The following is a 26,915-nucleotide window of genomic DNA, read 5'->3' as shown; positions in this document are numbered from 1 at the left end:
GCAATGACATTGATGGCCTGTGCTCCAAGGTTAACAACTACCTCGCCTGCCTTTCTCACTTCTTCACTGCGAGGAACTTACAACTTCCCCCCAATAATTCCACGGCGCCCTCTTCACCACCTGGACAAAGGGGGCCAAGCTGCAACTTAAGGTGAAAGTCGATGACACACCAATTCCGACGGTAAACAACCCCAGAATATTGGGAGTTAGCTTTGACAGCTTGCTCTCCTTCTCAGCGCATACTACCGCTATTGCAACTAAAGTACAGAATCACAACAAGGTCCTCAAATCGCTTGCCGGCAGCACTTGGGGCAAAGACACAGAGATGTAGCTGTCGACTTTCGACAACCGGCCGACCGTTTCTAAATTATGCTGCGCCTGTCTGGGCACCTGGAACCAGTGATACGCAGTGGACGAAGCTACAAACCTACCAAAACACTGTCATAAGGACGCGACAGGATGTCTTATAATGTGCCCAATGCAACACCTACACGACTCTAACCACCTTTTCACATGCCCCATCAAACCCACTCATCTAAACTTCTGGACCTAACCTGTCGAAACAACTAGTTGCCTGGGCCTACCGTTAGATGAGCTAGACGAAGACGACCGGTGATTACACTACACTGACAGCGCAAAGTTATTGCTACAACAACAACAACAACAACATACAAATTTTTTCTATCAATTGGTACTTCTTACGCGGGGCTTCGAACCTGTGCACCTCTGCACTTCCCAACGGTATTCACTCACTAATCATTCGTCTGCGGTGGTAGCTTTTTTCCCGCAAGCTTCTTCACAAGCATCTTCCTGTTCCCCGATATACAATAATTTGTTTTCGATATTTCGATAAGAAATGTAAAACTAAACAGTTGATTGCTTGTCAATGATAATACTTACATTCATAATTCACTAAATTTGGTCACCTCAAAACTAAGCTATTGTTACTTGTATTCGTAGTTAGAAGAAGAATATTACAGTTTTATAAATATATAAAAATTGGCGTGTTGCAGCAAGTTTGTTATTTCCTTTGCTTTCTATATTTTTCGGTTCAAAAATGCTTTCAAATCTGATAATTACCAAACAACATTTTGTGGTTATTATCGGTAAGTAAAGATGGTGTTCATTTAAAATGTTATATATAATGCAAACTAATTTTAGATGAAACCGGCCTGGAAAAGATATCACATCGCATACTCTACCAATTTCTAGGAGAACAGGAAAAAAACGAAAAATTAGTAGTGAAAACTCTACCTCTCAGTTCAGAGTTAAAAGATTGGACGACATTTACTAATTTCGCAAAGAAATGCTCGAAGGAAGAAAAATGCAATGTGTTGTTGCCCTCGCTTTCCGATCTAATATGCTATCAAAGCGTCGCTAAGATCATTAAATTTGTACATAAACTCCGAATTTGCGAAAAGGTGCAACGTCTCTTTCTCTGGATAACACCAGCTAATCTTACATATCCACGTGCAGAATATTTGATATCAGCTTTCGAATATATGGCTGACTTATATGTACACTTAGAAACATCCAATATTTTAACCATCATTACGCGTAAGCCAGGTGGTGGTGTCACTAACAAACGATACACATACACAAAAACTAAAAAGGAGTTTCTAGTTGAGCCAGTGCAAAACTTAGATGTGCAGGCCAAAGCTTCACCCCCAAAAACAAGCCCAGCTGGTGGTACTTTCAAAATTGAATTAAATGAAGATGAAATGGTTGCACGCAATACACTTAAGATGCCTTACGAAAAGTATGTTTCAATATCTGTGCCTCTATGCGTGTACAAATATTTAATACACTTCATTTGTATTATTTTAGAACATCTGAAACAGAAGAAAGCTCAATTATATACACACCCGATGCTGCAGACGATTATGATGATGAGGAAGATCCAGATGAAGATCTCTGCATATAAACTGTTCCTAAATTTATTATTTATTAATTAGCTAAAGAAAGAGTAAGTGTGCTTCATATAAGCTACCAAAAATTATAATAGAATAAACACAATTTTATAATGAAGCAAATATTCAGAAATACATACATTTTTTTCTTTATATGTGACCTGGTCCATGATTCAATTATTAAAGGTTTGCTCACTAGTGACATTCGATTTTTGACACTCCCTTACAAAAGGTTGTATTTAAAAATGTGAATAAAGTGGAACAAATTAAACCCTTTTTGGTAAAAATGGTAGCAAAACAGTATTTTCTTGCTTAAATGGAAATAAACTGCGAACGCTTTAAAAAATTAATTTTAATTAATATTTGAATGTAAATAACGGTACAAACAGAAGTTATAAGCGGAAATTGCGTCAAATATTAAAACAAGAAATTATTTCACTTAATCCAAGATTTTATTTTGTGAATTTATTATTAAATTTAAAAGCGATCGCGAAGTTGCGAAGCTTCGCCAATATGAAACTGTTTTGTTAAAAATAAATAAATAATTGGTACGTACAATTATGTTAGGTTGGACGAAATCCTTCTCCTATTTGAAACGCGTGTCTTGATGTTGTTCCACAAATGGAAGGACCTACAGTTTTAAGACGGTTCTGGCAGATGGTTTTTTATAAGTAGCTTTTTCATTCTGGTACTGTGCTCTACTAAGCCTCCTCTGGACACTTCATTCATTTATGGTAAGGTGGGCTATTTGGAAACAAGCTCCGTCAATCCTAACTTTTTATAGTGAAGTATGCAATGCTATCGGTCGCGTCGGGACTATCCAATTATTCTCCCTGTCGTAATTCTTTGGGAAATGCTAGCAAAACATGAATTCCTTCTAAATCAACACATCACAAGAAATAAAGCTTTGTAAATTCTCCACTCATCGATCTTGGATTATGTCAAATAGTCTATCATGTCCTAACTTAAGCGGTATGTATTCCATGTCATACTACCATAGTCCTGAACATACCGATAAAAACTCTTGAGCGAGTGGCTGCTCGTAAGCAGACCATTTTGAAAATGAAATGCTTTTTCTACAAATTTTACTTTTCCTCCACTTTCTTTCAAAATTTCTAGAGCTAGCAACCCAATGTCTTGCTAAGGGAGCCGATTTGTCAAGAGAGAACGAGAAAGCTGCTTACTGAGCAAACCTTTTATCATTGAATCATGACCTGGTCTACGAAAAGGTACCTTACGTGCGAAAACAAGTTTTCGAGAAAACAGCAGTTAAAGTTTAAACTTCTAAAAACCCTTGCAACTTTTTTAAATATTAATATTTTTCAATCCGGTTTGGCTTATTTTCTTCAGCATAGATCACTGTATCAATAAAATCACAGAAGCAGTGAAAAACATTTTTTTTATATATAAATGAATAAAAAAAAGTTATTGTATTTGTTATTCTAATTTGTATCATGACAAAAAAATCAGTCTTTTTCGTATTTGCACTTTTCTTTTTTTTTTTACTTTTAACAAACTTTTAAACAAATTATGACTTTCTGCTTTTCAACATTTTAAAGAGCCTTTCACACACTATTCGAATCAACAAAAAAGTGCAAAATGATTTTTTGACACGTAAGGTACCTTTTCATAAACCAGGTCACATATGGTTTTATAAAGTATTCCCTGGTGTTGCGTTGAAATGTGTAACAAATATTAGAAAAATACTTGATAAACGAAAAGGTTCGGGGAATGCCGTACGGTGTTGTATTATTTCAAAGTCAGTGTGAGTTTTTATATGTTTATAAAATAAATTCTAAAATTATAAAAACTTTTGTTTCGTGTTAAATGGTGACTTTCAGCTTAGGATGGAATTCTACTAATATACATCTGTTTTATAAAGCACTTTGGACCCAACCAAAGGATACCCAATGGAGTATATAAATTACAAATTTTGTTTGGCTATCAATAGTTTATTTTCAAAAATTAGTAAAAAGTATCGCATATTTTCGACATTAACATTTTTTCAAATATATTTTTCCTATATTGAAATGATAAGTAAACATATAAAATAAAACTGCTCAAAGTTGGTAAATGAAAGGATGTGGTCGACAGTGAGTAGACGTAGTAAAATACGTACATATTTGTATTTCGAGTGTTTGAAGTCAGAAAAGCATAGACTGAATACTATTTTCTGATATATCTAGTGTATGTAGGTTAAAATGACGAAAATACATAGGCATATATATGTATGTATGTTTAAAGATATGTGTATAGGTGCATAATTTAAAACGTGCTCTTATATTACAATAATAAAAAAGTGCAAATATGAGAACCTTCTGCAAAGATGTATTTAGATTGAGTAACGAACTTTTGTATCACAATACGTAAACTTCTAAACGACTTAAATGTTACATTAATAGTATTCATATTACATATGTATGTACGTATTTTTTACCAAGACTGAGTTTATAACACCATGTACCACCCTAATATGTTGCAATCTCTCAACTATATATTTTCTATAAAATTATGCGTTTCGAGTTTGAAAAAAAAAATTGGCTAATTAACTATATTTTTAAAAGACGTGCTCGAAAATATATAAATACATTTACACTTATTTATATGCAATTTAAAATTACAAAACTATAACAAAAACATTTGAAGCAATTGTTGATTATGAATCATTGAATTTGCAATTATCGCAACCTTTGGTTTGATTACAAAAGGACAGATATATACTATTTGGTATATGGCATTAATGTGGCGATCATACTAAATATATTTTTAAATAATATGTACATATCTTTTATGAATTACAAGCTGCTTTAAATGCAAAACACTAAATATAGTATATTAAAAAAAAAAAAACTTAGATTAACGTAAACGCATACGTTCATCAACTTTTGAGCAAAGTATAAACATTACTTTTCGGATCGGGTGCCAGAGAACTCCATGGTGTGTCCCGGCACAAATGTGGAGGCTCCTGGCTCATTTGAAGCGCACCCTCTTCAGCAACGCAAGTTTCCCGCAAAAAGAAAAATTTACCCACCAGCTCGTCAATCCAAAATCGGAGTTCTTCACCATTTCGTTGCGCCTTTGCGAGCTCCTTATTGAGCCTCTGATTATCCATTGGTGTTGGCAAATTTTGACGCCATTCGGCTGGTATTTCGAAATCTGCAGTCAATGATGACTCAGACCCACCATTTACAATTTTTGCTCGCTCTGGCTTGATAGGCTTACCACGTGCATTTGACAATGGCACAACAAGAAATTTGGTTTGTGCATATATTGCGGTACGCCCAATTAACTTGGCAGTCCACACGCCAGGCATTAGTGGGTGCTTTAGGACAGCCTTAGAGTAATTAATAGCGTCCGTATGCGAGTCTTCTATATGCAGTTCGTTAAAGTCCTGCAAACGGCCCAGCGGATCAATCCACAGTAGCGTTAGGTTGTACGAATGTGCTGCATCGTTATGCGCCATCGAACCAGCACCGGTTAATGTAAAACTTACTACAGGCTCAGAGAATGGGCCTAACATTTTGGCAAAATTACGGGCGACTTGTTCTTTCAGATCGAAATCAGAACTAACTTCGAAATTACGTAGTCTCTTTGCCAGCTTGGAATTCTTCGCATATTTTACGTACACTGCTGGCCTAATTCGGGTTTCAAACGCGAGTGTGAGGTTATGCAAGCTCTCTGTAGCTTGATAGTGCAGTAAGAAACCCTTATATTCATCTTTGAGTAAGTAGTGCGTTAATTCTAATAGACGACCAGGCCGTCTCTGTATATGATGTGATGCTATACGAACTAAACTATCGCCAATGGTACGCATTAAATCGTCTTCTGTAGTCGGCGGATCAAGAGAATCATAAAATGACTGCCAGTAGCCATGTAAATTGACTACTTCTTTATTATGTGGGCCGAAAAGCCACTCCTCTAATTGAACTAGGACGGCCTGATTTATTATCGGTTCGAATTTTCGTGCAAAAAAAAGCATCTTATTCTCGGTACTTTGCAGCCGCGGCCAATCTTCCGGCTTGAAATCGTTCGGACTACAGCCACACCAATCGACTACATGCTTGTATTGGCATTTACAGCCGAGTTTTCGTTTCCAATTCGTCACATGAAGGTTGTTATCTATGTATGTGTTGCAAAAGCGCGAGTTGCGGAGGACTGTGTGAAAGAATGATTCAGCTGGCAGTAATGTGTGGCGAAAAATTGTTAGAAGCCCTTGCAATAGGGGATCAAACTGGGACTCAGTTATTACGTACTGCACGAATGGTCGTGATAGTGCCACCCAGTCACTACCTCCATCGATTTGAATGCCACTGGGTAACTGTCGGTCACCTATACGCCACATATGTGTATCGCATTCCACAAATGTCTTATCCAAACCTTGTTTCTGCACAAATCGCTGAGTTTCACGTCCGTGACTCTTCACAAAATTATATCCCTTGTTCGCGGTAAGAAAGTCAGCAAGTTTATCTAGTGTTTTTACTGGAAAATCACTTTCACTAAGATTTATAACAAAATCCCATTGCCATTCTTTAGCCAATAGATCTTCCATGCATTGCAGTAGCATTGTTAGTAAAGAGGCGCCGCCCCAGATGGTAGAAAAGCGTTTTCGGCCTAGACGAATATTTGGAAACTTGGATTCTAATTCCAGCAACTTGCGGTACAGGTATGTTTGACGCTTGAAAAAAGATAAAAACAGACGTAAATGGTAAACAAGTCTGCTATATAGTATAAATATACAATAATTTCATCATGATTGTTACTTAAATTTCTTATGCTGTTACAACCACAACTTTGCCCTAGTTAAAATAAAAAAATACTTACATACTACACATGCACTAAAGAAAATTTGTGTATGTGACTCGGTAAATTTGGTGTTAAGACTATTTCGAACAAATGATGTTATCGTATAATGATGATTTTTCGACTCGTGACATTATCACTAAAGAAATTTAAGAAGTTGTGCATATTAACAGCTTACTTACCGCATCCACATGTATGTAAAATATATGATCAGGAGCGTAGAGGGTTTTAATTAACCGATACACTTGTCGTAGAGCACGCCCATTAAGAGTCAACAAGAATGCAATTCGGACTCTCACAATCTCTGGTTTCGTAATTTTAGTTTCAGCGATATGCGGTGTGAATTCTATGGATTGAAAAGAAAAAATATCAAATCATTGCTGAAAAAATAAATTATGAAATCTTACTGGCAATTCCTGTTTCGTAGACGTTAATACTAAAATATCCTCCACAAATCTCTCGTGGGTTACCAGAGCACTTCATATTACAACTAGTATCAGGCAGTTTGACTGATAAAGGCGGCGGATTAGCGCCGCAGAAACATTCTGTAGCGTACTGAACGCCAGCATAAGGGAATCCCGATTGAAGGCACAATCGTATGCATTTTTGTGGAGAGTTGGTTGTTTTGAAATTGATAAAGTAACCCGATAGCAGCCGATATTCTTTTTCGTCCTGATAACAACCAAGGGAAGCATTTGCTGTATGATTGCCAGCGGGACAATGGCTGACCAAATGCTCTGCATAAAAATTCCCTGCCTGGATGGTACATGCGATATGGGCAATTTGCTTACGACAATCTATAGTTTTGGCTCGTTGTAATGCAGAGATAGCCTCCTTAGCAGATATATTACACTTAGGCTGAATGCCAAAGCGATCAATCTCCGGCCACTGCACATTGGCATCAATATGGCGAACCGATTTTTTTCTATTTTGTAAGCCACCATTTGCGTCCCCATCATCACTGGCAGAATACTGGTTTGCACCGCCATTAGCAATAGAACGCTTTTTACCTTCATGATTAGTCTCAGTCACATCATTAGTCTCCAAATACGCATTTGTATTTACAGCGATCACATTGGAATTAGATAGGTTCAAAGACTTATAGGCAAGAAAGACCTGTAGAGCTAGTATTAGAAGACCCAAGAAAAAGAAGAGTTTGTAGCGGCGCAACCACCGAACCGCAATGTTGTCAGACATTTTAGTTACTGTGCCAAATGTAGGTCGTACGGTGAAGTAGATTGGTGTATATGAAGAAATCGGTATAAACGTTGGTGCATAGATGAAATCCGTTTTGTGATATTTCTATAGGCTGGATTCAAAGGGCTCCTGGTGACAGGTCCAGATAATGCTAAAGGCATGACAGTGGTATAGAGGTTGCACGGTGTTGAAACTGCAGTGTTTACTGAAAGACCACTCAGTTTCTTTCAGTGTAATTTTCAAGTAAGCGCTTTTTAATTAATTTTACATTGTCCTATAAAAACCAGTACATTTTACACAATTTAAGCAATGGCAATGCACTTAGCAACTAGTGTATCCAAAATAAAAGATGAAGCATTACAAGTTCACAATAGTTATGAAATGGTAGCTACTATCAATCAAGCTTGATAGAACACAAGATTATGTAGACTGAAGCGAAAATCGAAGAATAACAAAAATGGAAAGTTAAGTTGTAATACGTTCACATATAAGTAGATGATCTACTTTTTCGCGCTTAACTCATAATCCGTAATTAAAAAGCGCAATTTCTCTTACATAATATCTCTTCCAAAATTTGAGATTATAAAATAAACCCTGTGTTCTCGATAATTATTATTACGAATGTAAGGAGAAACACCAAAATAAAATCTAAATGAAATGGCTGCCGGCAAAGAAAACAGGTCGGTAAACATAATTCTAATAAAATTTTTGTTAAATATTATTAATTATGGATTCATTTTACAGAAAAAAGCGTGTGTCCATAAACATGTTGTCCTCTTATTACTTATTATAAAATGTAATATAGAATATCCCATGCACATTGCTGCCATACTTTTTTGCAAGCTCAGGAAACGTTACATACGGATTTCCGCCAACTGTTTATTATTATCAACCAATTGCGCAATTAAATTAGCTATTTCTTCTCCTTATATTTTCTTCGTAACGTTAATAATAATTAAAGAAACCAAAAACACGGAATATTCCACCAAAATAATTTCTATGCTGAAAAACCTCTCAAAGTAGTATTGACATCTGATTGCCAATCTTGCAAGTAATCTGCCATATGTGAACGGGTAGATTAATTTGGTGGATTTATAGGTGATTAATGCGGCCGACGTAGCCGAATGGTTTGGTGCGTGACTACCATTCGGAATTCACAGAGAGAACGTAGGTTCGAATTTCGGTGAAACACCAAAATTAAGAAAAACATTTTTCTAATAGCGGTCGCCCCTCGGCAGGCAATGGCAAGCCCCCGATTGTATTTCTGCCATGAAAAAGCTCCTCATAAAAATATGTGCCGTTCGGAGTCGGCTTAAAACTGTAGGTCCCTCTATTTGTGGGACAACATCAAGACGCACACCACAAATAGGAGGAGGAGCTCAACCAAACACCCAAAAAGGGTGTACGCGTCAATTATATATGTATATATAATGCAGATTATTACTCTGGGATTACTTGACAGTTTTTCAAATACAACAGTAATACATTCACACCTTTTTACTAATACACTTCCATGGCATCACTTTTTACTAATACACTACTTAGCAGAATGACTCGGGTTTTTCCCGACCAAGGGCTTTCACTCCTGGGAACTAACCCTGTCTAGTTCGCTGAGCCTCACACCTAGTTTATCGTCACTGATGTAGCTCCATGTATCAAGACTGCTCCCACTGGTTCTCCTTAGGGTTGGCATAGAACCTAACCCTGGAACCGAAGCCTATTCTTGCTGTGTTTGCTAAACACGGGGCTGTTCGGGTGGACCAAACTACACATCGGTTAGATACAAGTAGTACAACAATTGATGCCACCAGGTCTTACCTGCTCAGACCTTAAGACGACATAGAGAGTGGTCCACACTGTTTGCGGGCACATGTTGCTCGCGCCATTTGGCGCCCTTAACCCACACGGCTTCTACATTCCGCAATGCGCTTATGCAACCATCCAGGACCACAAATATAATTTATGGGGCTCCTCGGAGCTCCCACGAGCAACACTACTCTCCGCCTCTACACCCCAACCACCTTCTCGCTCCAATTCCCGTCGTGGACACCCACACAGTCTGTTCCGTGTGTCAGAGCAGAGTACCTCGGAACCTGAAATCACCTAAGTGCAACTCCTGCTTTGACTGATCCCACTTTCGGAGATGCTCTGGCCTGCCCAGAACTCGTAAGTACGTTACCCTCTGCTGTAGAGCTCTGCACCTGCAATCGCCAAGTGTTGCGCGGCCGAATAGCACCATCAGGCCATAACAACAGCGCCATGTACGACAGGACCACCGTAAACAAACCCATCCGTCTCTCACACTCCGAATCGCGATTCTCATCCAGAAGAGTTTCAAACTCCTACAATTGCGAGTAAAATCGACGAAGCAATCGGCTTTACTAATCGACATAGTATTGTAATAGCTGCGGTCCAAGAACAAAATTTCATGGCAGTTCCTCTTTGACTATCAGAGAGGGCTACAACGTGCACCGAAAAGATCGCAAGCGAGATAATGGTGGGCTTAGCGTTTATCGTTTGGTTGTAGGTGATTTCAATGGACACCACGATCTTTGGCATTCAAGCTTGCTAAATGATCGTAGGGGACAGCTGTTGGCAGATCAGATAGACGATTCGACATTCAGCAAAGTAAACAACGACCTCACCAGGATAATGGGATATTGCAGCAACTCGCCTGACCTAACAATTGCTAGCACTGGCCTGATCAATCACATAACTTGGTCCCGATTGAAAATCTACCGGCTTCATTTGCGGTAATTACCGCTCCTACGTTCACTTTAACAAAGTTAATTGGACGGGGCTCGCGGAATTCACCAAAGAAATCTTCGTCGGTCTTCCCATCCCCACCGATTTGCGCGTAGGCAAAGACGTATTCCGCAAGACGATCATCGGTGCTGGGGCTCACTTTATCTCAACTGGAAGTATCCGGGACAAACGAGCGTGACCACGAGCAGGCTGATCAATTTGGAGATTCGGCAGCGGTTACCCAGCATAAGCGGATCAAATGGGCGTAACACCTGAAGATCTGCAACTTCATCGCTGCTGTGAGTAAGCTCTGGTCCCCCTGTTCTGAAAATCCAGTCTGAACTATGTCGGTAACTACGTGGGTATCGCGGGTAACGAAACCTCTGACTAGCTAAAGAGGATGGGCTCTGTAGACAACTTCTTTGGCCCGGAGCCCATTCTGGCTCTCGGGTTACTTCAACCCACAAGCGAGCTTGGCAGCCTGAGAGAAGCTCATGACATAACTGATGTTACCTGGCATGTCCGACCGACTGTCGCAGATCCTCTTGCCATTAAACAGAAGGAACTGCGTAGAGGAATTAACATGATGATGCTGAAAAACCTAGATTCATTGTGAGTAGCATATCTCAAAAAGATCCTCAATTTGCCCTTGGCTACTCTCAATTCCAGTTGACTGGCGAGACTTGTAAAACGTAATGTTATACCATAATGACCGTATTGCCGCATGGAAACAAAAAAGCAACAGATATTCTTTTCGAAAACATTCATCATATTTCGTTTTGTACAAACAGGTTTTTGTTGGTTGTGAAATATATTTTAAATGAATGCTTATTAAAACGAAAGATGGTTTTAATAGAATTTATGGCAGTCGTAGACAGTGAGTGCGACCATAACTTCGAGATCGGGACGCACATTCATTTCAGGACTACTTAGTTAAGCCTAGCCGTAGAACCGACTGTCGTAGGAATGTCTATCATTCAAATTGGTTGCCGCAACAGACAGAACGAACCCATTGTAACGGGCCTATTAGGAACAAAACGTTCTCTACCCTAATTTTTATCGGAGTTTATTGAAATTAGCTGTCGAGCCAGAACGGATGGGTAAACCAAATTATCACTAAAAAACGTTAATTAAACCAAGAAAAGTCATCCATGAATTACTTACAGAGCGAATTACGTTCCTTGGGAATTACGCACTAAACGCGACTGGTAGATCAACTGTTTCGATAGATTGGTAATACAGTTAAAGTACGTTTGCATATGCATTAATTACCAATAAATCCATAAAATTAATCTTCCTGTTCACATATGGCAGATTACCTGCAAAATTGACAATCCGCTGTCAATACTGTTGTGAAAGGTGTTTCCTCATAGCAAATATTTTGGCGGAATATTTCAGTGTTTTTGGTTTGTTGGAGAAAATCCGAAAGCGACGTTTACTGAGGCGACGTTTCTGCAAAATTAATGCATAATTAATAATATTAACAAAAATTTAGTAGGATTATGCTTACAGACCTGTCTTCTTTGCCGGCGTCCATTTCATTTAGTTTTTATTTTGATGTTTCTCCTTACATTCGTAATAATAATTATCGATAACACAGAAAACACAGGGTTGTATGTCAAAAAGTATGGTTATTATCTAGGATTATTTTATAATCTCAAATTTTGTGAGAAATTTCATTTGGGAAATTTTGCTTTTTAAGCGTGAAAAAATAGATAATCTACTTATATGTGGACGTATTATTATTATTAAGCTTATACCTATCTTCGCGACGTTGTTTAGAACGTTTTCTTGAGAACTTAAAAATTATAATACAAAACAGATAATTTTTTTTATTGTAATCTAATCTAATCTCTAATAAACCCGATACATAAAATAGATCTGTACTGTTGGCGGCTGGCAACTCGCCTATGAGAGAAAACATCAAGCAAAACATTGAGCAATCGACTAAAATTTCTCGACTCGCCTTTACTTTAGTGTTTATCAATCTACCTTGAAGTACGATTAACATTTTAATTTAATTTTTAAAGCACGAAAAAATACATAAGTACTTTTATTATAATCAGTAAATAAACATGGTGGACCCAAATCGGAAAATCAATCGGCTTACAGAAAAAGATATTGAATTTTTAGATGAATGTCAAGATGAATTCGAAAATCGTTTTACAGACGAAGATGCAGAATATTTTAATCACTGTTCAAAACCGCTTCCGGACCCTCCGATAATCGAAAATTGGGGCTTTTCGGGAGCAGGCTACGGCCATCGAGGTGGCGGGGGTGGGCAACGCAATAGCTATAGCCGATATAAATGGAATAAGCGTGGCCAGGATAGGCACTGCCAGGGTGGTGGTAATCAATCATACAGATATAACAAAAGACGAGTAAACAATGAACCCTACAACGTTAACTTTCGTGGTGGCCATAGCCGTGAGGAGCGTCCTCACAAGCCAATGGATATAAGGCGAGACTATGGGAACTTTGTCCCTGCGTCGAAGGATTAAACACTATGCTAGTTTTATTCAACGTTGTTTGTTACACCAAAACTGTAAAGATTTTAATTATATGAAAAATAAATAATTACTGCACGAATGCAAGAAAGCATTTTTGATATATGGGCTGTATATATTTGCATACATTAGGTAGAGTTATAATGAAAAAATGCTTAATTTAAACACAAGTGCCAATGACTTTGAAATAAGTACAAGTATGTGAAAATTACATTGTGATGCAAATAGTTACACACAGTTTATGCCAACTAATCTTCATATGTATATATAAGAGTTGGATGAATTTACGACGTTCATACTCTAGATTCTTTCAATTCATCCGCGACTTCATCATCATCGCTGTCGAGTGTCGCTGCAGTTGACATACCTACACCCATAGCACTCAACAAATTCGAAACTGGTCCCGGTCCACCCAACTGCGATTTATAACTATCGACTATGTTTTTTAATGTGTTAACATTAATGTTAATTGGTTGGAATGACTCAATGTCATCAAAATCATCGTCTGTTCCTTTGGGTACATTAGAAGCGCTCTTATTTTCAAACGATTGCCCAATCGTAGTTTTTGCCAGTTCTTTGTCCATTTGGTCCATGTAATTTTTTATATGAACATCAATATTTTTGTCACTATTCGCCATCGATTCGAAATTGTGCTCCAAATTGTTATCATCTTCATAATCACTCATTTCTGAATTAGAATCCCATTTATCTTCCGGGATAACAAAATCTAAAAAGTTTCGTACATGTGTGCTATCTTCAGCTTCTATGTTTGTGCCTTTTTTGTTGTGATTGGTCATTAAAGTTTCGTTAATAAGTGAGTTTCGATTACATGCTTGACGCATGGAATGATTTTTTCTAAGCTTTGTTTTTAAATCATTATTTTGTTGTCGAGTAGCACTTGCTCCTGATTCGATTTCATCAGAATCTGAATCTGTTTCATCACCTTCATTGTCTATACCTTCATATGTTGATTCTTTTTCGAGAAAATCAGTAAAGTTTCTTGTGAATTCTTCGGCATTGATGCCTCCATTCGACTTATACAGTTTTTTAGGACCATAACGTTCCATTAACATGGCATCTAAATTATCTGCACTAATATTTAGCCAGTCGTCAGAATCACTTGGCTGAAAATGTTATTCGTACAGTAAATTAACAAATAGGGAAATGTAATAGTTTTGCTTACTTCTAAATTGTTTTCGTCATCACACAAATGATCGGTCGAAGTATCTATACTTTGAAGTAAATTCAAAATTTCTTGTCCGACTAATGGCATCGTACGAAAACGTTCGTTAAATTTCGTAAAATATGTGCGTGCTTCATTCCAAAGCCGTTTATACTCCTCCGACCCTTCCAAATTATCTCGAAAATAGCCTTTTGATATTAAACTTTTGACATAAGTGCGCCAGGCTGGTCCATTTTCTTCCTGATTTGAACTTTTAGCCTGAGAGGCCAAAATTTCAAAACCGCAGGCAATTTTTATGCCTAATATCTGCTCCTTATATTCTTCACTATAGTTGGACTCACTTAGTACCCATCCAACTTTCCTGTCGGGCTTATATTGGGTGTGCGTAAGCATAGCATAAAGACAACGAGTGAATCGAATATTGGTTCGAACACACTGCTCCGGTGGGAAAAAGCGCATTGAACGACAAGCCTTTAAATCAATAGCATCACGGTCGCAGAAAGCACGCACTGCTGATGAAATTAACGACGGACGCTTTTTAAGCAGCCCTGCGACACCCAAAGGCAAACGTACGATTTGGCGATGTATCGCTGTATTGGTATTTCCTTTAAATTCTTTCATACGTTCATTTATGCTGTCTTGAATTTCCTTGGAAACTCGATAAAGGGTGTGATTTTTACGAATTTTTTCAATGGCCGTCGTAACTGGTAACAATTTTTCGGAATTAGATGGCGGATTTTGCACCAAATGTATCTCTCCATTGGCTATGTAAACCTACAGAAACTATGGTTAATTATCAATTAAAAAATTATAGTTCCGAATACATACTCGTTGGTCACAACTGTCTGGATTGGCCCAATCAGGAAGCGCATCAGCAGCTTCAATTAAGAGAAATTCCCCATCTGAGTCTATAACACGTGCCACGCATCCTGGAATCTCACGTGTCAGCTCATGCAAGAGATGCACTATGAACCACTCGTCCTCGATATTGTCGCCATAATGTGTAACGCCATGCAGATGTGGTGGAAGAGGCAGCGCTACATTTAAAATACATTATGATTTATATTAGCATGTGCTAAATTATAAGTAGACAGAAAAATAAAAATAGACCGCACGACAAAGAATATTACGCACTCACCCTTGGGAGAACCAGGGGAAATATCGTTAATCTCGTCATTCAATAGTCTCTCCTGCGCACACTCTGAACGTGTTTGTAATTGAAATTCATCTTTGTGCCAAATATAGCCATAGTTTTCAACACGTCCACTCACGAACTCCATGCATTGTTTTTCAAACAGGGATAATTGCGTTCGCAGTTGCTCCAGGTCTTTACTTTCTTCCTGTACATTTGTTAAATTATCTGGCAATAATGGGAAAACGAAATACTCTACGAAATCGTCTTCGCGAACAAATTCTAATTTACAGCCAGGCAATTTCGTCATGTTTAAATGCAATTGTTTTAAAGCTTTACTCTTGAGGATGAAAATGAACCCAGGCGCTGGTCAAATTGTCCGTGTGCATCAAAAACGAAATTGCATTTATTTTTAACCAACAATCCTCACCAGATAGCACAGTATTTTATCCTTTGTGATCCATTTGAGAACCTGACAGCCGATAAGAGTTGCCAGCCGTATAATTTTGACAAAAACTTGTCATCACACTTTGGATACACAATAAATGGTGTTAATATGTGTTCAATAATATATATGTATATAAATTAAAGAACACTGACAGAGTTTATTAGAAAACCTGTGATATAATTGAATTCATAAAATAGAGACGGTGTGTCCCATTGTGATTTAGTTCAAATTAGAACGAAGTGGGTTTTTGCAAAATTTGGCGTTGGAAATATTGAAAGTACAATTACTTTGGTTTAAGTTTCTGTTTCGGCACACAATATTTAAATATTTTAACATTTTGTAATTAACGAAGTAACTAATGTGCTCATTTTAGTTTTGAAAAAGGATAGTTATTTTTACGATGGCCCATTCGATTTTTTGTGAAAAATAATATAAATTTTCCAATGAAACTACCAAAAAATATTGATTTAGTGCTTATTTTGCAAATTAACACCACCACTATTCAGTTAATAAGAGTTTTCAAGTTATATGTTCGCAAACTTTGCCCTTTAATCGAATACGCAAATTGCAAGATTTGACTACAAATTAAGAAATATATATGTACGTATTTAAAAGAATAGTATTTCAACTCCCCCTTACTTTTGATAGCTCAGAAAGTTTTCATAACTTTCCATTTCCATAATTTTAATGTGGTTAATGTTTGATAAATTTCTGAAATTGTCAACTTTTGGCGTTGACATCCGCAAATATCCAGCAAAACAGAGAAATTGGAAAAAGAAGCTGATTATTTACTATTTTAAATATTTTTCTCTTTCAGAGAGATTATTTAGCTATATAATAGTAACTATTTTTTTAAGAATTTAGAGTTTTTCTCTTTCAAAGAAGAGTTTTTCTCTTTCAAAAGTACGAAAATGCACTTTGGCGTAAGTAAAAATTTGCTTGTAATTCACAAAAGTTAAAATATAAAATAGAATATTGCCAATTTTACTACGATCTTACGGTAGTATATGCACCCATTTTTAAATTAACTTGTTTCTATTGAAGTTTTTTGACTACAAATTTTCTAAATTAAGCTTTTTATTTGCATTTTTTATGCTTCGGTATAACTGTTTTTTTAATGCCAATTCTTACACGGAAAAGTATATCGAGTTAAATCTTACAACTTCTCCTCGAATTTAAGAGTTATGTAGTTTGCTGTAATGTGATTGTACGAGCAAATGTTACAAATGCGTTCATGAATAGAACTATTTACTGAACGATATTGCAAATATTTACTAGAAAACTAGCTCAGCAAACCTGCCAAATTCACAATAAATTTCAGTCGTAACTATTGTGAATTTCCTTCAAACTGGAAACGAACAAACCGATTTTTCTCCCAGTTGCCCTTTGCTACGTTATACTATTCGTAAATATTTACGAATGAGTAGGTACAAAATGGGAGTAAACAAAATTAATTATGTGAACTATGCAGGAATTGAATCATGATTCGGCTGTTTTTTGCCCCGAATAAAATCTAGGATCGATATTATGAAAAGGTATTTGGTAACCAGCAGTTTTCTAAAAAGAAGACATCAATCAGTTCGTCCGTCTTTATGGCTGTAACACACCGGTTTTTATTTTGTTTTGTTTGGTTCTTTACGCGGTTGTAGAGAGAAAGCAATATATTGACAGCGAAGAGGTAATGAACTGTCAAATTGGAAAGAAAAATGGCTGCTTTGTTTGTTTCAACTTGGTCTACGGAAAAATTTTGCAATCTCTTTTCTACAGATTAATTACGTTTTTAGAAGAATTTGAGGCTAATAAAATTACACAAGTTCTTTCGCTTATAACGCTGATTTGTATGTAGAAAACTTAATCGAAATGGAAGGCATTGAAGCATCTCAGGAAGAAGATCGATTGTGTTCAGGTGAGTAGTCTTTGTTTAGAAGCTCTTATTTTGGCATTTAATTACATTTTAAATGGGACAAATGTCGTTCTGGATATTTCGAAAATACTGCATTGCTTATAGCTAAAACAATAAATCTTAATGGACAGTCTCAAGATGAGCTGCAATTTTGCAGTGCTACTGCCCTCATTTTACTACGGGCGCATACTTAATGACCCCAATTTTACGCGTATTGCGGGCAGTGAAAATCTTAATTTCAGGAAAGAGCCAACTTAAATTTAATTCATTGCGGCTTGCTGGTGTTTATTGAAATGCCAATTAGCGCTTCAATTTGATATTGCCGCTAACTCACGTAGGGCCATACTTGGCTGTACGAATGCCTAAAATTAACTTGGTCCGGATACTAAATCATAAAGTGAAACCTCGGTGCAAAGAAATTTGGTAAAACGGAAAACCCAATATCAAAACAACATTGCTCCGATATTTTTTCAGCTCAGATATAAAGAAAATTTGAGTTTGAGAACCTTTGGAATATATTGGCGGTTTAAGTCTCGTTAGGATGCGTCTTGATGTTGTTCCACAAATGGAGGGACCTACAATTTCAAGCCGACTCCGAACGGCAGATATTTTTATGAGGAGCTTTTTCATGGCACTCAGAGGTTTGCATTGCCTGCCGAGGGGCGACCGCTATTAGAAAAATGTTTTTCGTAATTTTGGTGTTTCACCGAAATTCGAACCAACGTTCTCTCTGTGAATTCCGAATGGTAGTCGCGCACCAACCCATTCGGCTAAGGCGGTCGAACTACTTAGCAGTTAGTAAATTAAATTATGCTCCCGAGCAGAGTGAACAAAGAAAAAAAAACTATATTATTGTTGTTTCGGTAATGAAATACCAACTGTCGTGAGAACGTCTAACTAAACTATTTGTATTTGTGATTTTTTTTTTCGGCCATTTAAATTTTCCTTAGAAGTACATAAAGAGAATTTCCATTTTTTGATACTTACAGAATCTTAAATATTTTCAAAGTTAGCAAAGTGGAGAACTAATTACGTGATATTATATTGATGCGTAAAGAATTAAATAACTTTGCACAATTACATCTGCCATTAGAGCATAGGACTATTTTAGAAGATTTTTTTTTACTATGATTTTAGTTTGGTACCTACATATGTACATACATATATAAAGTTTTTTGATTGTTGCTATAGCACTCGAGTGTGCCCTTTCCATTCGCCAGACTTTCTCAAACAATTTTGGGTTGGTTGTTGTTGTAGTAGCATCAATCATTTTCCCTATCATTTTTGTGTCACGTTGCTCATTCTGGTATCGTAAGCCCGTGAAGCTTTATTCTTCTACCACAATAATAATATAGAGTTTGGTGATATTCGATTTGCAGTTAATACCATTTAGCTTCATCTTTCATAAAGATATTATGGATGATATTGATGATGAGATATTCTAACAGATCGGTCTCAAACTATATCACGACTTACTTATGTATACGCGTACATGATGGCTTAAATTTCAGCTTGCAAGACGCTGATGTGTCGAGAAAAAGACAATAACCGCGATAGGATTAGTTGAAATAACCATGCCAACGAAATATGGGTAAGTAGAAGACAGAGATTGAAAAGGACAAAAGCCAAACCCTTCCAATGTGCAGTTAAGTTGTGGAAGTATGCAAAAATCTGCTTCGACCATTTTATTTGGCTTAAAACACACTTACCCACTTTATGCATTCAAATTAATGCTGGTGAAGCATCTGCTATCCGCTTTCTTGCGAACTGAGTATCTAGAATCATATCAAGCGCATTCTTTCTCGTAGGGGTCTAGAAACATTAATACTTGTTTATATTACAAGTTTGCTTGCTTCGACTTCAGTTATTATTGTGTAATTTACAAAATATTTTCAAGTATTGAAGGAAGATCTTTTGCGAAGAATGTACGTTTATATACGTTCGTATACATACATGTATATGTACGTACATATATAATTTATAAAGTACCTATGATATATGTATGTAAGTAACTCTCTGCAAATATTAGAAAAGTTAGGCTTACATGTAAATTGAATTATCAGAATCTATGAAAATATGAATTTATTTTTAATGCCGGGGTAATTTTTTTATTTTGTTAAACGTATTTTTTCCTTATTGAAAATCCAATCAAAACTAAGAAGTGTTCTATTAGCATTTCAATAGAGAACTCACAAGAAACAGCGCATACATGAAACACGTAATGCAATTACTCGTAAACATTACACAAACAGCTGATCGAATGTTTGATGACCACTTGTTTTGTATCCGCTTTCCGCTTTCTCTTCTCCCATTTCATTTTTCATATACATATGTATGTAATAGAATTTTCGTTCGTGTACCGGAAAACTAGTGCCGGTGTTGTTGCAGTGGATAGGAAAGAAGAGGGTGTGTGGCTATTTATCGGAATGAAAATGCTTTTGGATTTCGCATTATCGCACCCGCCGCTTACATATGAATGTATATATGTACGTGTTTTACATGTGAGTGGTTAGCCCACTGAATGTTTGGTTGGCTGGCTGGCTGGTGTTAATAATAATTTACGTTTTTTTGCTCTTTGTTCTATCGCTGCTTTTAACGTATGTAGTATTTTGTTTTTATGTTTTTGTGTTAGTACGTTTTGAAATTATTTTTGGTTTGCTTTGCTTGTTCGTTTTTGCTGCCTATAGGAAAAAAAAACGATTTTTTTGCTCTCCAAAGGTTTGACTTTTATTTTAGCTCATTTTAGCGGCAGCAGTTTATCATTAGCTGTGGTCGCATTTGCATGTCGTGAACGGGTTCGTGTAGAAAATTTGTATTATGAATTATTCTCATCGAAAAAATTGTTGTGACGAAACTTGAATAACACACAACATTATTGATGGTGCAGACATACATATATATGCACATATATGCATAAATAGAAGTAATTACGATTTGTTTTGAGTGTTGCGAAGTGATTTTAAAATTATCGAATCAAAATTTTATTGCACAACTCCTGTGAATGAAAACAATTACAAAATTAGATTTCTTGGAGTGAAAGTAGAAGTAATTAGTGTAATACAATATAAGTGAAAAGAATATTCCAACTCTATATATGTATGTATATGTTCATAAAAATGAAATAAAATACGCAAAACTCAAATTTTTCAGATAAATGATGACTTTATTAAAAATAAACGTTTTTCTATAAGTGGCTACACCGGTTGCTTTCGCAGTAGTTCATCTTGTCCACCAAATCCTATCAAGCCTTGTTAGCAGTTTCTGCCTACTGTTAGATGAGTTAGACGATGATGATCGGTGACTAACACGCCCTGGCAGGGTTTAGAAAACTGCTTCGACAACAACAACAGCAAACAAGTCAATGGCAAAGTACTTTTGATAACACGATTACCGAACTTAAGGCGCAAATCATCAATTATTTGATGGATTGTTTGATATGGAGCACCATTCTGCTGACACCAATTATCGTCCAAATTGATATCTTCAGTTTCAGTCCACGAAGACTCGGCCAGCCATGATTGGAGTCGTTCATCGTGGACCGAAATGGTATTTTCATCCTTATTTTGAGGAAAAAATTATTGAAGTGATGCTCACATTCCAAAATTCACAACAAACTGCCGCTTTGTGAATGTGTTAGCTTCTAGAAAATCACGTGCGGATTTTTCTATGCTAAAAATCGCTGAGTTTAAAATGCGCAACGTCCAAAGCCTTCTTTCAATTAACCCACCGAGCACTCACTTCGGAAATGGGCTTGCAATATTCATTGATGTAGTTCAAGCGTAAAGCGACTCATTTCGTTCTATGGAGATATGATACTGGCTGAAAGTTTTGAGCGGGAAAAAGCCAAAAGAACATATGATTTAAAAATAAACCTGTATTTAGACTACCCTATACACACATACTTATCTAAATATACAGTTACATATGTACGTAAGTTTTCTTTGTATGTAATTAACTTCATATGTATGTGTATTTTCGAATTTGTGGTCCGAATTGTTTATAATTTACATTTGCGTCAAAAATGTCTATTACTGGAGATGATTATTTTTGTTTTGGTTTTTTTTTGTGATTTAAGCCTTGTTGTTGTAGCCAGGTTCATATAAAATTTACATACATAGGTACATATGTATGTATGTATGAATAGTTTACGCCAGTTTGCCTGTCGTGTATTTGAATGCTCCGAATTGAAGTCAGTTGGACGACAATGCGGGTGCGTCGGTGCGATGTGTGGTGGAACGCGTCATATTTTTGTCTCTCGCTGAGCTCAAAATTTTATGTAAAGCAGCGGCACGCAGCAAAGTCTTATTTGACTCAGTGCGCGCGCGCTAATTAATACAGTTTTATTTTCGCTCCTGTTTTTTTTTCGATTTTTTGCTTTGTTTTCATACCCAACTCATAAAAGTGTTAAGGTTTTGTAACGCTTCGTCTAAGATGAAGTGTTGCCAGGCTATGACCTAATGACAATAAAATTGAAAAAAATTAAAATAATCATGTAGGCAAATTTGGCGCAAACTCAGTTGCACTAAAAGCGTTGATAACGTCGCTCTGACTGAAACTATGTAAAAATTCAATTTCCACGTTCGTACGTTATCGTATCCACAGCGGTCAAGGACAGCCACTCCAGCCGCATTCCTCAAAAGTTCATTGGGAATGTTTAATGTTGTTGCAACAACAATTGAATTCAATTGCCATATACAGTTGCGAACATTGAAATCCAGATAAATAAAACTAGTGTTATTTTATTTAAATAGTGAATAGCAGTAAATAACAAGTATTTTAAGTAGTAAATAAATTTTTATTTACAGAATTTTGTTTCTAATAACATTAGAAAATCGTCTTAGGTTATTAAGATATTAGATATTCTAAAACCACCAAACCGCATAATTTGTAGAGCCTCCATTACTTTTTAACGGCTTTGTATGCGCCGACATTTAATAGATTTTATTGTTGTGGTTGTTGTAAAAGCATAAAACTTCACCACAAATGTTTAGGTAATGCTCCTGGGGTGACAGGCCCATGTCTGATATATGTCAATCAATAGATTCTGCATTACTTCTGCTTCTATGGCGTTATATCGGGTGAAACAAAAAATAAAGGAGCTGTAAACATGCGTAAAAGTGTATAACCACCGTTTTGGCAATATGGTTTTTCTCGTTTATTTGCAAAATTCTTCTTCAAGTTAAAATATTAAATTTGGCCCAAGTTAATATCTGTTGGTAATTAGCTGTGTTTACTGTTCTATTTACATTATTAGAGCGAGCTTTCCAAAACCCTGTTACCTCCCTATAACACATCGCTGAAAAGCTCATTGCATAAATTTGGAATCGTCTCTAACTTTTTGCTGCCGCAGGCGATTTTGACATCAAAAGTCGTACTGAAATCTCCAACGCCAATGTCAGCCTTGGTATTGTTTGCTTGAGTTCTTATTTAATGAGCTCTACAATTTTGAAATCATTCTGTGTGTTATTAATACACCCTTCTCTAAGCTGATCCATATCACATCTTCTGAATCCTTTTAGAACCCTCCTAAAATAATCAGTTCTCTCGTGTTTTTTGAAAAATCTCCTATGAAAAACTTCCTAATTTTGAAAAAATCTCGATACTAAACTAATCTTTATAAAAACAAGTATATAATTGGTGCGCACACTTCTGTGGAGTGTTTGGCCGAGCTCCTCCTCCTACTTGTGGCAAACGTCTTGCTGTTGTTTCACAAATGGAGGAACCTACTGTTTTTTTATGAGGCAAGTGATTTTTTATAAGCGACTTTTCATGGTAGAAATACACTCTTATATACTAATGTTCATGCAAGTTCGAGATATAGCACTGCTACGAGGGCGGGTCAATAAGTCCGTGACCTCTTTACTGAAAAAGAAATACTGCTCCTGGTAACAGGCATCTGTTAGTTGACTCCTGTCAAAATTTGAACGTGCTGCGTCAGTTAGTTTGTGTTTTACAGCTACCTTTATCAGACCGTCGCCGTAGCCGAATGGGTTGGTGCGTGATTACCATTCGGAGTTCACAGAGAGGTCGTTGGTTCGAATCTCGGTGAAAGCAAAATTAATAAAAAACATTTTTCTAATAGCGGTCGTCCCTCGGCAGGCAATGGCAAACCTCCGAGTGTATTTCTGCCATGAAAAAGCTCCTCATAAAAATATCTGCCGTTCGGAGTCGGCTTGAAACTTTAGGTCCCTCCATTTGTGGAACAACATCAAGACGCACACCACAAATAGGAGGAGGAGCTCGGCCAAACACCTAACAGAAGTGTACGCGCCAATTCTTTATTTATTTTTTTTTTTTATCAGACTACCCAGTAATCAGATATTGTTTCTAATTGAATCTGTATTTGTGGTGGTAATAACCAGGCCAGCTTCCTAAAATATACGGGTGTAAAGTTTTAATTAATAATCATTAATAAACATAGCACCGTGTACACAGTGAGCCAGCCATTGACGACATGCTTATTTGACAATTCATATTGGAATGTACTTTATATGTGTTGGTAGTTTGCTTCCATTAACCCATAGGAAGCCAATGGGGTGAAAGTACCTAAGAATATCATGTATTATGTATATTTCAATTAAAATTAAATTAATGTAAAAAATATGTTTGAAATAAAACTCACTAGCTTACGTAGTTATTTCATAAAGTTTTTTATTTACAGTAATATTTTTTGTATTGCTTTTGTGTTTCCGTTAACTTGCCTTTGGTTCAAATTGGATCAAATTTCTCCCCATCTGAGCATCCAATCTCGTCCGGAATTTGGGTTTAAATTAAGTCTCTTAATAATATAATCTGAGATGTACTCTAATGCGGCTTCGTAAAATTTATCGAGCTCTATACCCTCTTCAAATTATTCCCATGGGTTACTATTTCATCTATTAATACGTTCACATATGAGAACATAGATTATCTACTATTTCGTGCTTAACTCCCAATCCGTATTTAGAAAGCGAGATTACCCATACAAAATAACTCTCCCAAAATCTGAAATTATAAAATAATCCTAGATTATTACCATACTTTTTTCCATAGATAATTATTTTTACGAATGGCAAAGTAAAAACTAAATAAAATGGATGCCGGCAAAAAGCCAGGTTAATAAAATTTTTGTAATGTGTTATTAACTATGTATTCATATGACAGATAAAAACGTGTGTCCAAAAACGCTTTGCCCACTTATTATTTATTACAAAATGTAATATCGAATTTCAATAGGTGTATGGCTGCCATAATTTTTTGTAACCTCAGTAAACGTCGTTTACGGATTTCCTTTAACTATTTATTACTAGTAGCCAATTGTATAATTATATTAGCTATCTTCTTGTATTTTCTTCATATCGTTAATAATAATTAAACAAAGCCAAAACTCCAAATATCCACTAAAGCAATTTCTATGAAGAAAAACCTTTCAAAACAGTATTGACAGCTGATTGTCAATTTTGCAGGTAATCTGCAATATGTGAACGGGTAGATTAATTTTGTGGATTTATTGGTAATTAATGCATATGTGAACGTACTTTTACAGTTGTTTCACTTATGTGACATAAGCACGGGCTATATATAATGTCATCTAATGGGTTCACATTTTCTTCTTTGTAGAGATACAGATATCCCTTTGCTGTCAAATCAACCATCAAAGAAACTCAACTCGCTCAAAACAAAACGCGTAAAAGAAAATCATACACAAATAACGCATACGAAGGGCTTTGTATATAATTCGACTTTTAAACGAGTGTTATTTTTCAACTCGTATACAAAAGAACACAGCTTATACAACAGCTACGTAATTAAAATAAGTGGGACTCCGCAACAAATAACTTAAAATAAATTACGCGACTTCGCAACAATTGCAGATGTTGAACAATGCGGGCGTCCTTTTAAGGACCTCACTCTGGATTCGGAAATATTAAAATAGTTCAAAAGATTGTTTTACATTTACCTAAAAGTTAAGTTGCGTGAAATGACAGAGACCAGAGGCATGTTGATTTAATACGCCAATAACATCCAGTTGTGAAACTGTTAACCGCGTGATGGCTGTGTGACTTACCCTCCCCGAACCACTAGTCCGTATTCTCAACCCCTGGCTCCCAACGGCTAATTTTTATTTCTATAAATTAAGAGATTCCTTCAAGGGAAAAAATTCACGTTGAATTTTGAGGCCATTGAGGAAAGAGAGGCATATTTTGAACGCCTCCAGAAATCTTCTTTTTGAAAGGTATCAAAATGTTTGATCATCACCGGGTTGCGTATAAGAGGCATATTTTGTATTTTTTTATAAAAGTGGTAAAAATGCGCAAAAGTGGTTTTCAAAATTCCGAAGGGGTAACTGCGACGTGGAGGATGCCCCGCGTGCTGGTCGTCCTGGAGTCTTTAACTCCGACGCCTTGCTCGAACTCGTGAAAGCTGAGCCAAATTTGACAGTCGATATGATAGTTTAGAGGTTAAATTCAGTTCACAGGCACCTGGTTCAGTTGGGAAAGGTTTTAAAGCTGGGAAAATGGGTCCCGCATAGACTTTCCGTCGCCAACCTTCAGCAGAGAGTGAATGTGTGTTCTCTGCTGCCGTATCGTTACTGCTGATGAAAAACGGGTCATTTACAATAATTCTGTTCGCAAACGCCAATGGTTAGATAAAGATGAAACACCAGAACCGACCCCTAGAGATGGCCTTCACCCTAAGAAGATTCTCCTGTCTATTTGGTCTATTATGAACTTCTGGAACCAAACCAGACGATAACTGATGATTATTATTCCCATCAGCTATCAAACCTGAATGAGGCACTAAAAAAAAATATACCGTTTTTAATGAATAGACGCAAAGTTTTGTTTCACCACGACAACGCAAGACCTCATACCGCAAGGCAAACATTAGGCAAGCTGAACGAGCTCGGATGGGAGCTATTGCCGCATCCACCATTCTCTCCGGATATTGCAACTTGTGATTATCACCTTTTCCGTGGACTTCAATCCCATATGAGTAACAAGAACTACTCCTCAGAAGAAGCTATAAAAAGGCGTAATTTGGCTCCAAGGACAAAAAAGTTTTTGAGCAGGGAATTAAAAATTTGCCTAAACGTTGGGAAGACATTGT

General features: G+C 36.6%; 5 protein-coding genes across 6 annotated transcripts in view; 3 read left to right on the top strand and 2 right to left on the bottom strand.

Moving 5' to 3' along the window:
* The first annotated feature begins 963 nt into the window (after positions 1–963).
* On the top strand, positions 964–2,065 carry LOC128859994 (elongator complex protein 5). The gene is made up of 3 exons (XM_054097189.1): positions 964–1,106; positions 1,162–1,759; positions 1,828–2,065. Exons 1-3 carry the CDS (start codon positions 1,058–1,060, stop codon positions 1,922–1,924), a joined length of 744 nt encoding a protein of 247 aa, XP_053953164.1. The 5' UTR covers positions 964–1,057; the 3' UTR covers positions 1,925–2,065.
* A 1,782-nt stretch (positions 2,066–3,847) lies between these two features.
* Positions 3,848–8,270, bottom strand: LOC128859993 (xylosyltransferase oxt). The gene is made up of 3 exons (XM_054097188.1): positions 7,118–8,270; positions 6,893–7,056; positions 3,848–6,585 (listed from the first exon to the last, which is right to left on the bottom strand). Exons 1-3 carry the CDS (start codon positions 7,905–7,907, stop codon positions 4,789–4,791), a joined length of 2,751 nt encoding a protein of 916 aa, XP_053953163.1. The 5' UTR covers positions 7,908–8,270; the 3' UTR covers positions 3,848–4,788.
* Positions 8,271–12,597: 4,327 nt separating this feature from the next.
* On the top strand, positions 12,598–13,262 carry LOC128859992 (RNA guanine-N7 methyltransferase activating subunit). The gene has a single exon (XM_054097187.1). The coding sequence runs from the start codon at positions 12,728–12,730 to the stop codon at positions 13,151–13,153; it is 426 nt and encodes a 141-aa protein (XP_053953162.1). The 5' UTR covers positions 12,598–12,727; the 3' UTR covers positions 13,154–13,262.
* Positions 13,242–15,963, bottom strand: LOC128859991 (protein ecdysoneless). Its single transcript, XM_054097186.1, has 4 exons — positions 15,481–15,963; positions 15,171–15,379; positions 14,343–15,116; positions 13,242–14,283 (listed from the first exon to the last, which is right to left on the bottom strand). The coding sequence occupies exons 1-4, from the start codon at positions 15,782–15,784 to the stop codon at positions 13,453–13,455; spliced, it is 2,118 nt and encodes a 705-aa protein (XP_053953161.1). The 5' UTR covers positions 15,785–15,963; the 3' UTR covers positions 13,242–13,452.
* Positions 15,964–17,616: 1,653 nt separating this feature from the next.
* LOC128859990 (protein furry-like) overlaps positions 17,617–26,915 on the top strand; it is a 67,888-nt gene continuing 58,589 nt past the window's right edge. For both annotated transcript variants that reach the window (XM_054097182.1, XM_054097184.1), the window contains exon 1: positions 17,617–17,828. In XM_054097182.1, coding sequence (XP_053953157.1) covers positions 17,783–17,828 — 46 coding nt within the window. In that variant the 5' untranslated portion in view covers positions 17,617–17,782. The remainder of the gene's footprint in view (positions 17,829–26,915) is intronic.

Source organism: Anastrepha ludens, chromosome 4 (assembly GCF_028408465.1).
Source record: "Anastrepha ludens isolate Willacy chromosome 4, idAnaLude1.1, whole genome shotgun sequence".
Lineage (NCBI taxonomy): Eukaryota > Metazoa > Arthropoda > Insecta > Diptera > Tephritidae > Anastrepha > Anastrepha ludens.
The sequence above is the reverse complement of the archived record's forward strand: the minus strand, read 5'-3'. Positions and strand labels throughout refer to the sequence as shown.

Bases quoted from the DNA above. Each gene is read 5' to 3' on its own strand.
- LOC128859994 (XM_054097189.1), top strand. From the start codon at position 1,058: ATGCTTTCAAATCTGATAATTACCAAACAACATTTTGTGGTTATTATC. The intron at 1,107-1,161 runs GTAAGTAAAGAT...AACTAATTTTAG, and splicing joins ACATTTTGTGGTTATTATCG to ATGAAACCGGCCTGGAAAAG. The intron at 1,760-1,827 runs GTATGTTTCAAT...GTATTATTTTAG, and splicing joins CTTAAGATGCCTTACGAAAA to AACATCTGAAACAGAAGAAA.
- LOC128859993 (XM_054097188.1), bottom strand. From the start codon at position 7,907: ATGTCTGACAACATTGCGGTTCGGTGGTTGCGCCGCTACAAACTCTTC. The intron at 7,057-7,117 runs GTAAGATTTCAT...TTCAATCCATAG, and splicing joins CTACGAAACAGGAATTGCCA to AATTCACACCGCATATCGCT. The intron at 6,586-6,892 runs GTAAGTAAGCTG...TCTTTTTTCAAG, and splicing joins TTTACATACATGTGGATGCG to CGTCAAACATACCTGTACCG.
- LOC128859992 (XM_054097187.1), top strand. From the start codon at position 12,728: ATGGTGGACCCAAATCGGAAAATCAATCGGCTTACAGAAAAAGATATT.
- LOC128859991 (XM_054097186.1), bottom strand. From the start codon at position 15,784: ATGACGAAATTGCCTGGCTGTAAATTAGAATTTGTTCGCGAAGACGAT. The intron at 15,380-15,480 runs GTGAGTGCGTAA...TTTTAAATGTAG, and splicing joins TTCCCCTGGTTCTCCCAAGG to CGCTGCCTCTTCCACCACAT. The intron at 15,117-15,170 runs GTATGTATTCGG...TAGTTTCTGTAG, and splicing joins CAGACAGTTGTGACCAACGA to GTTTACATAGCCAATGGAGA.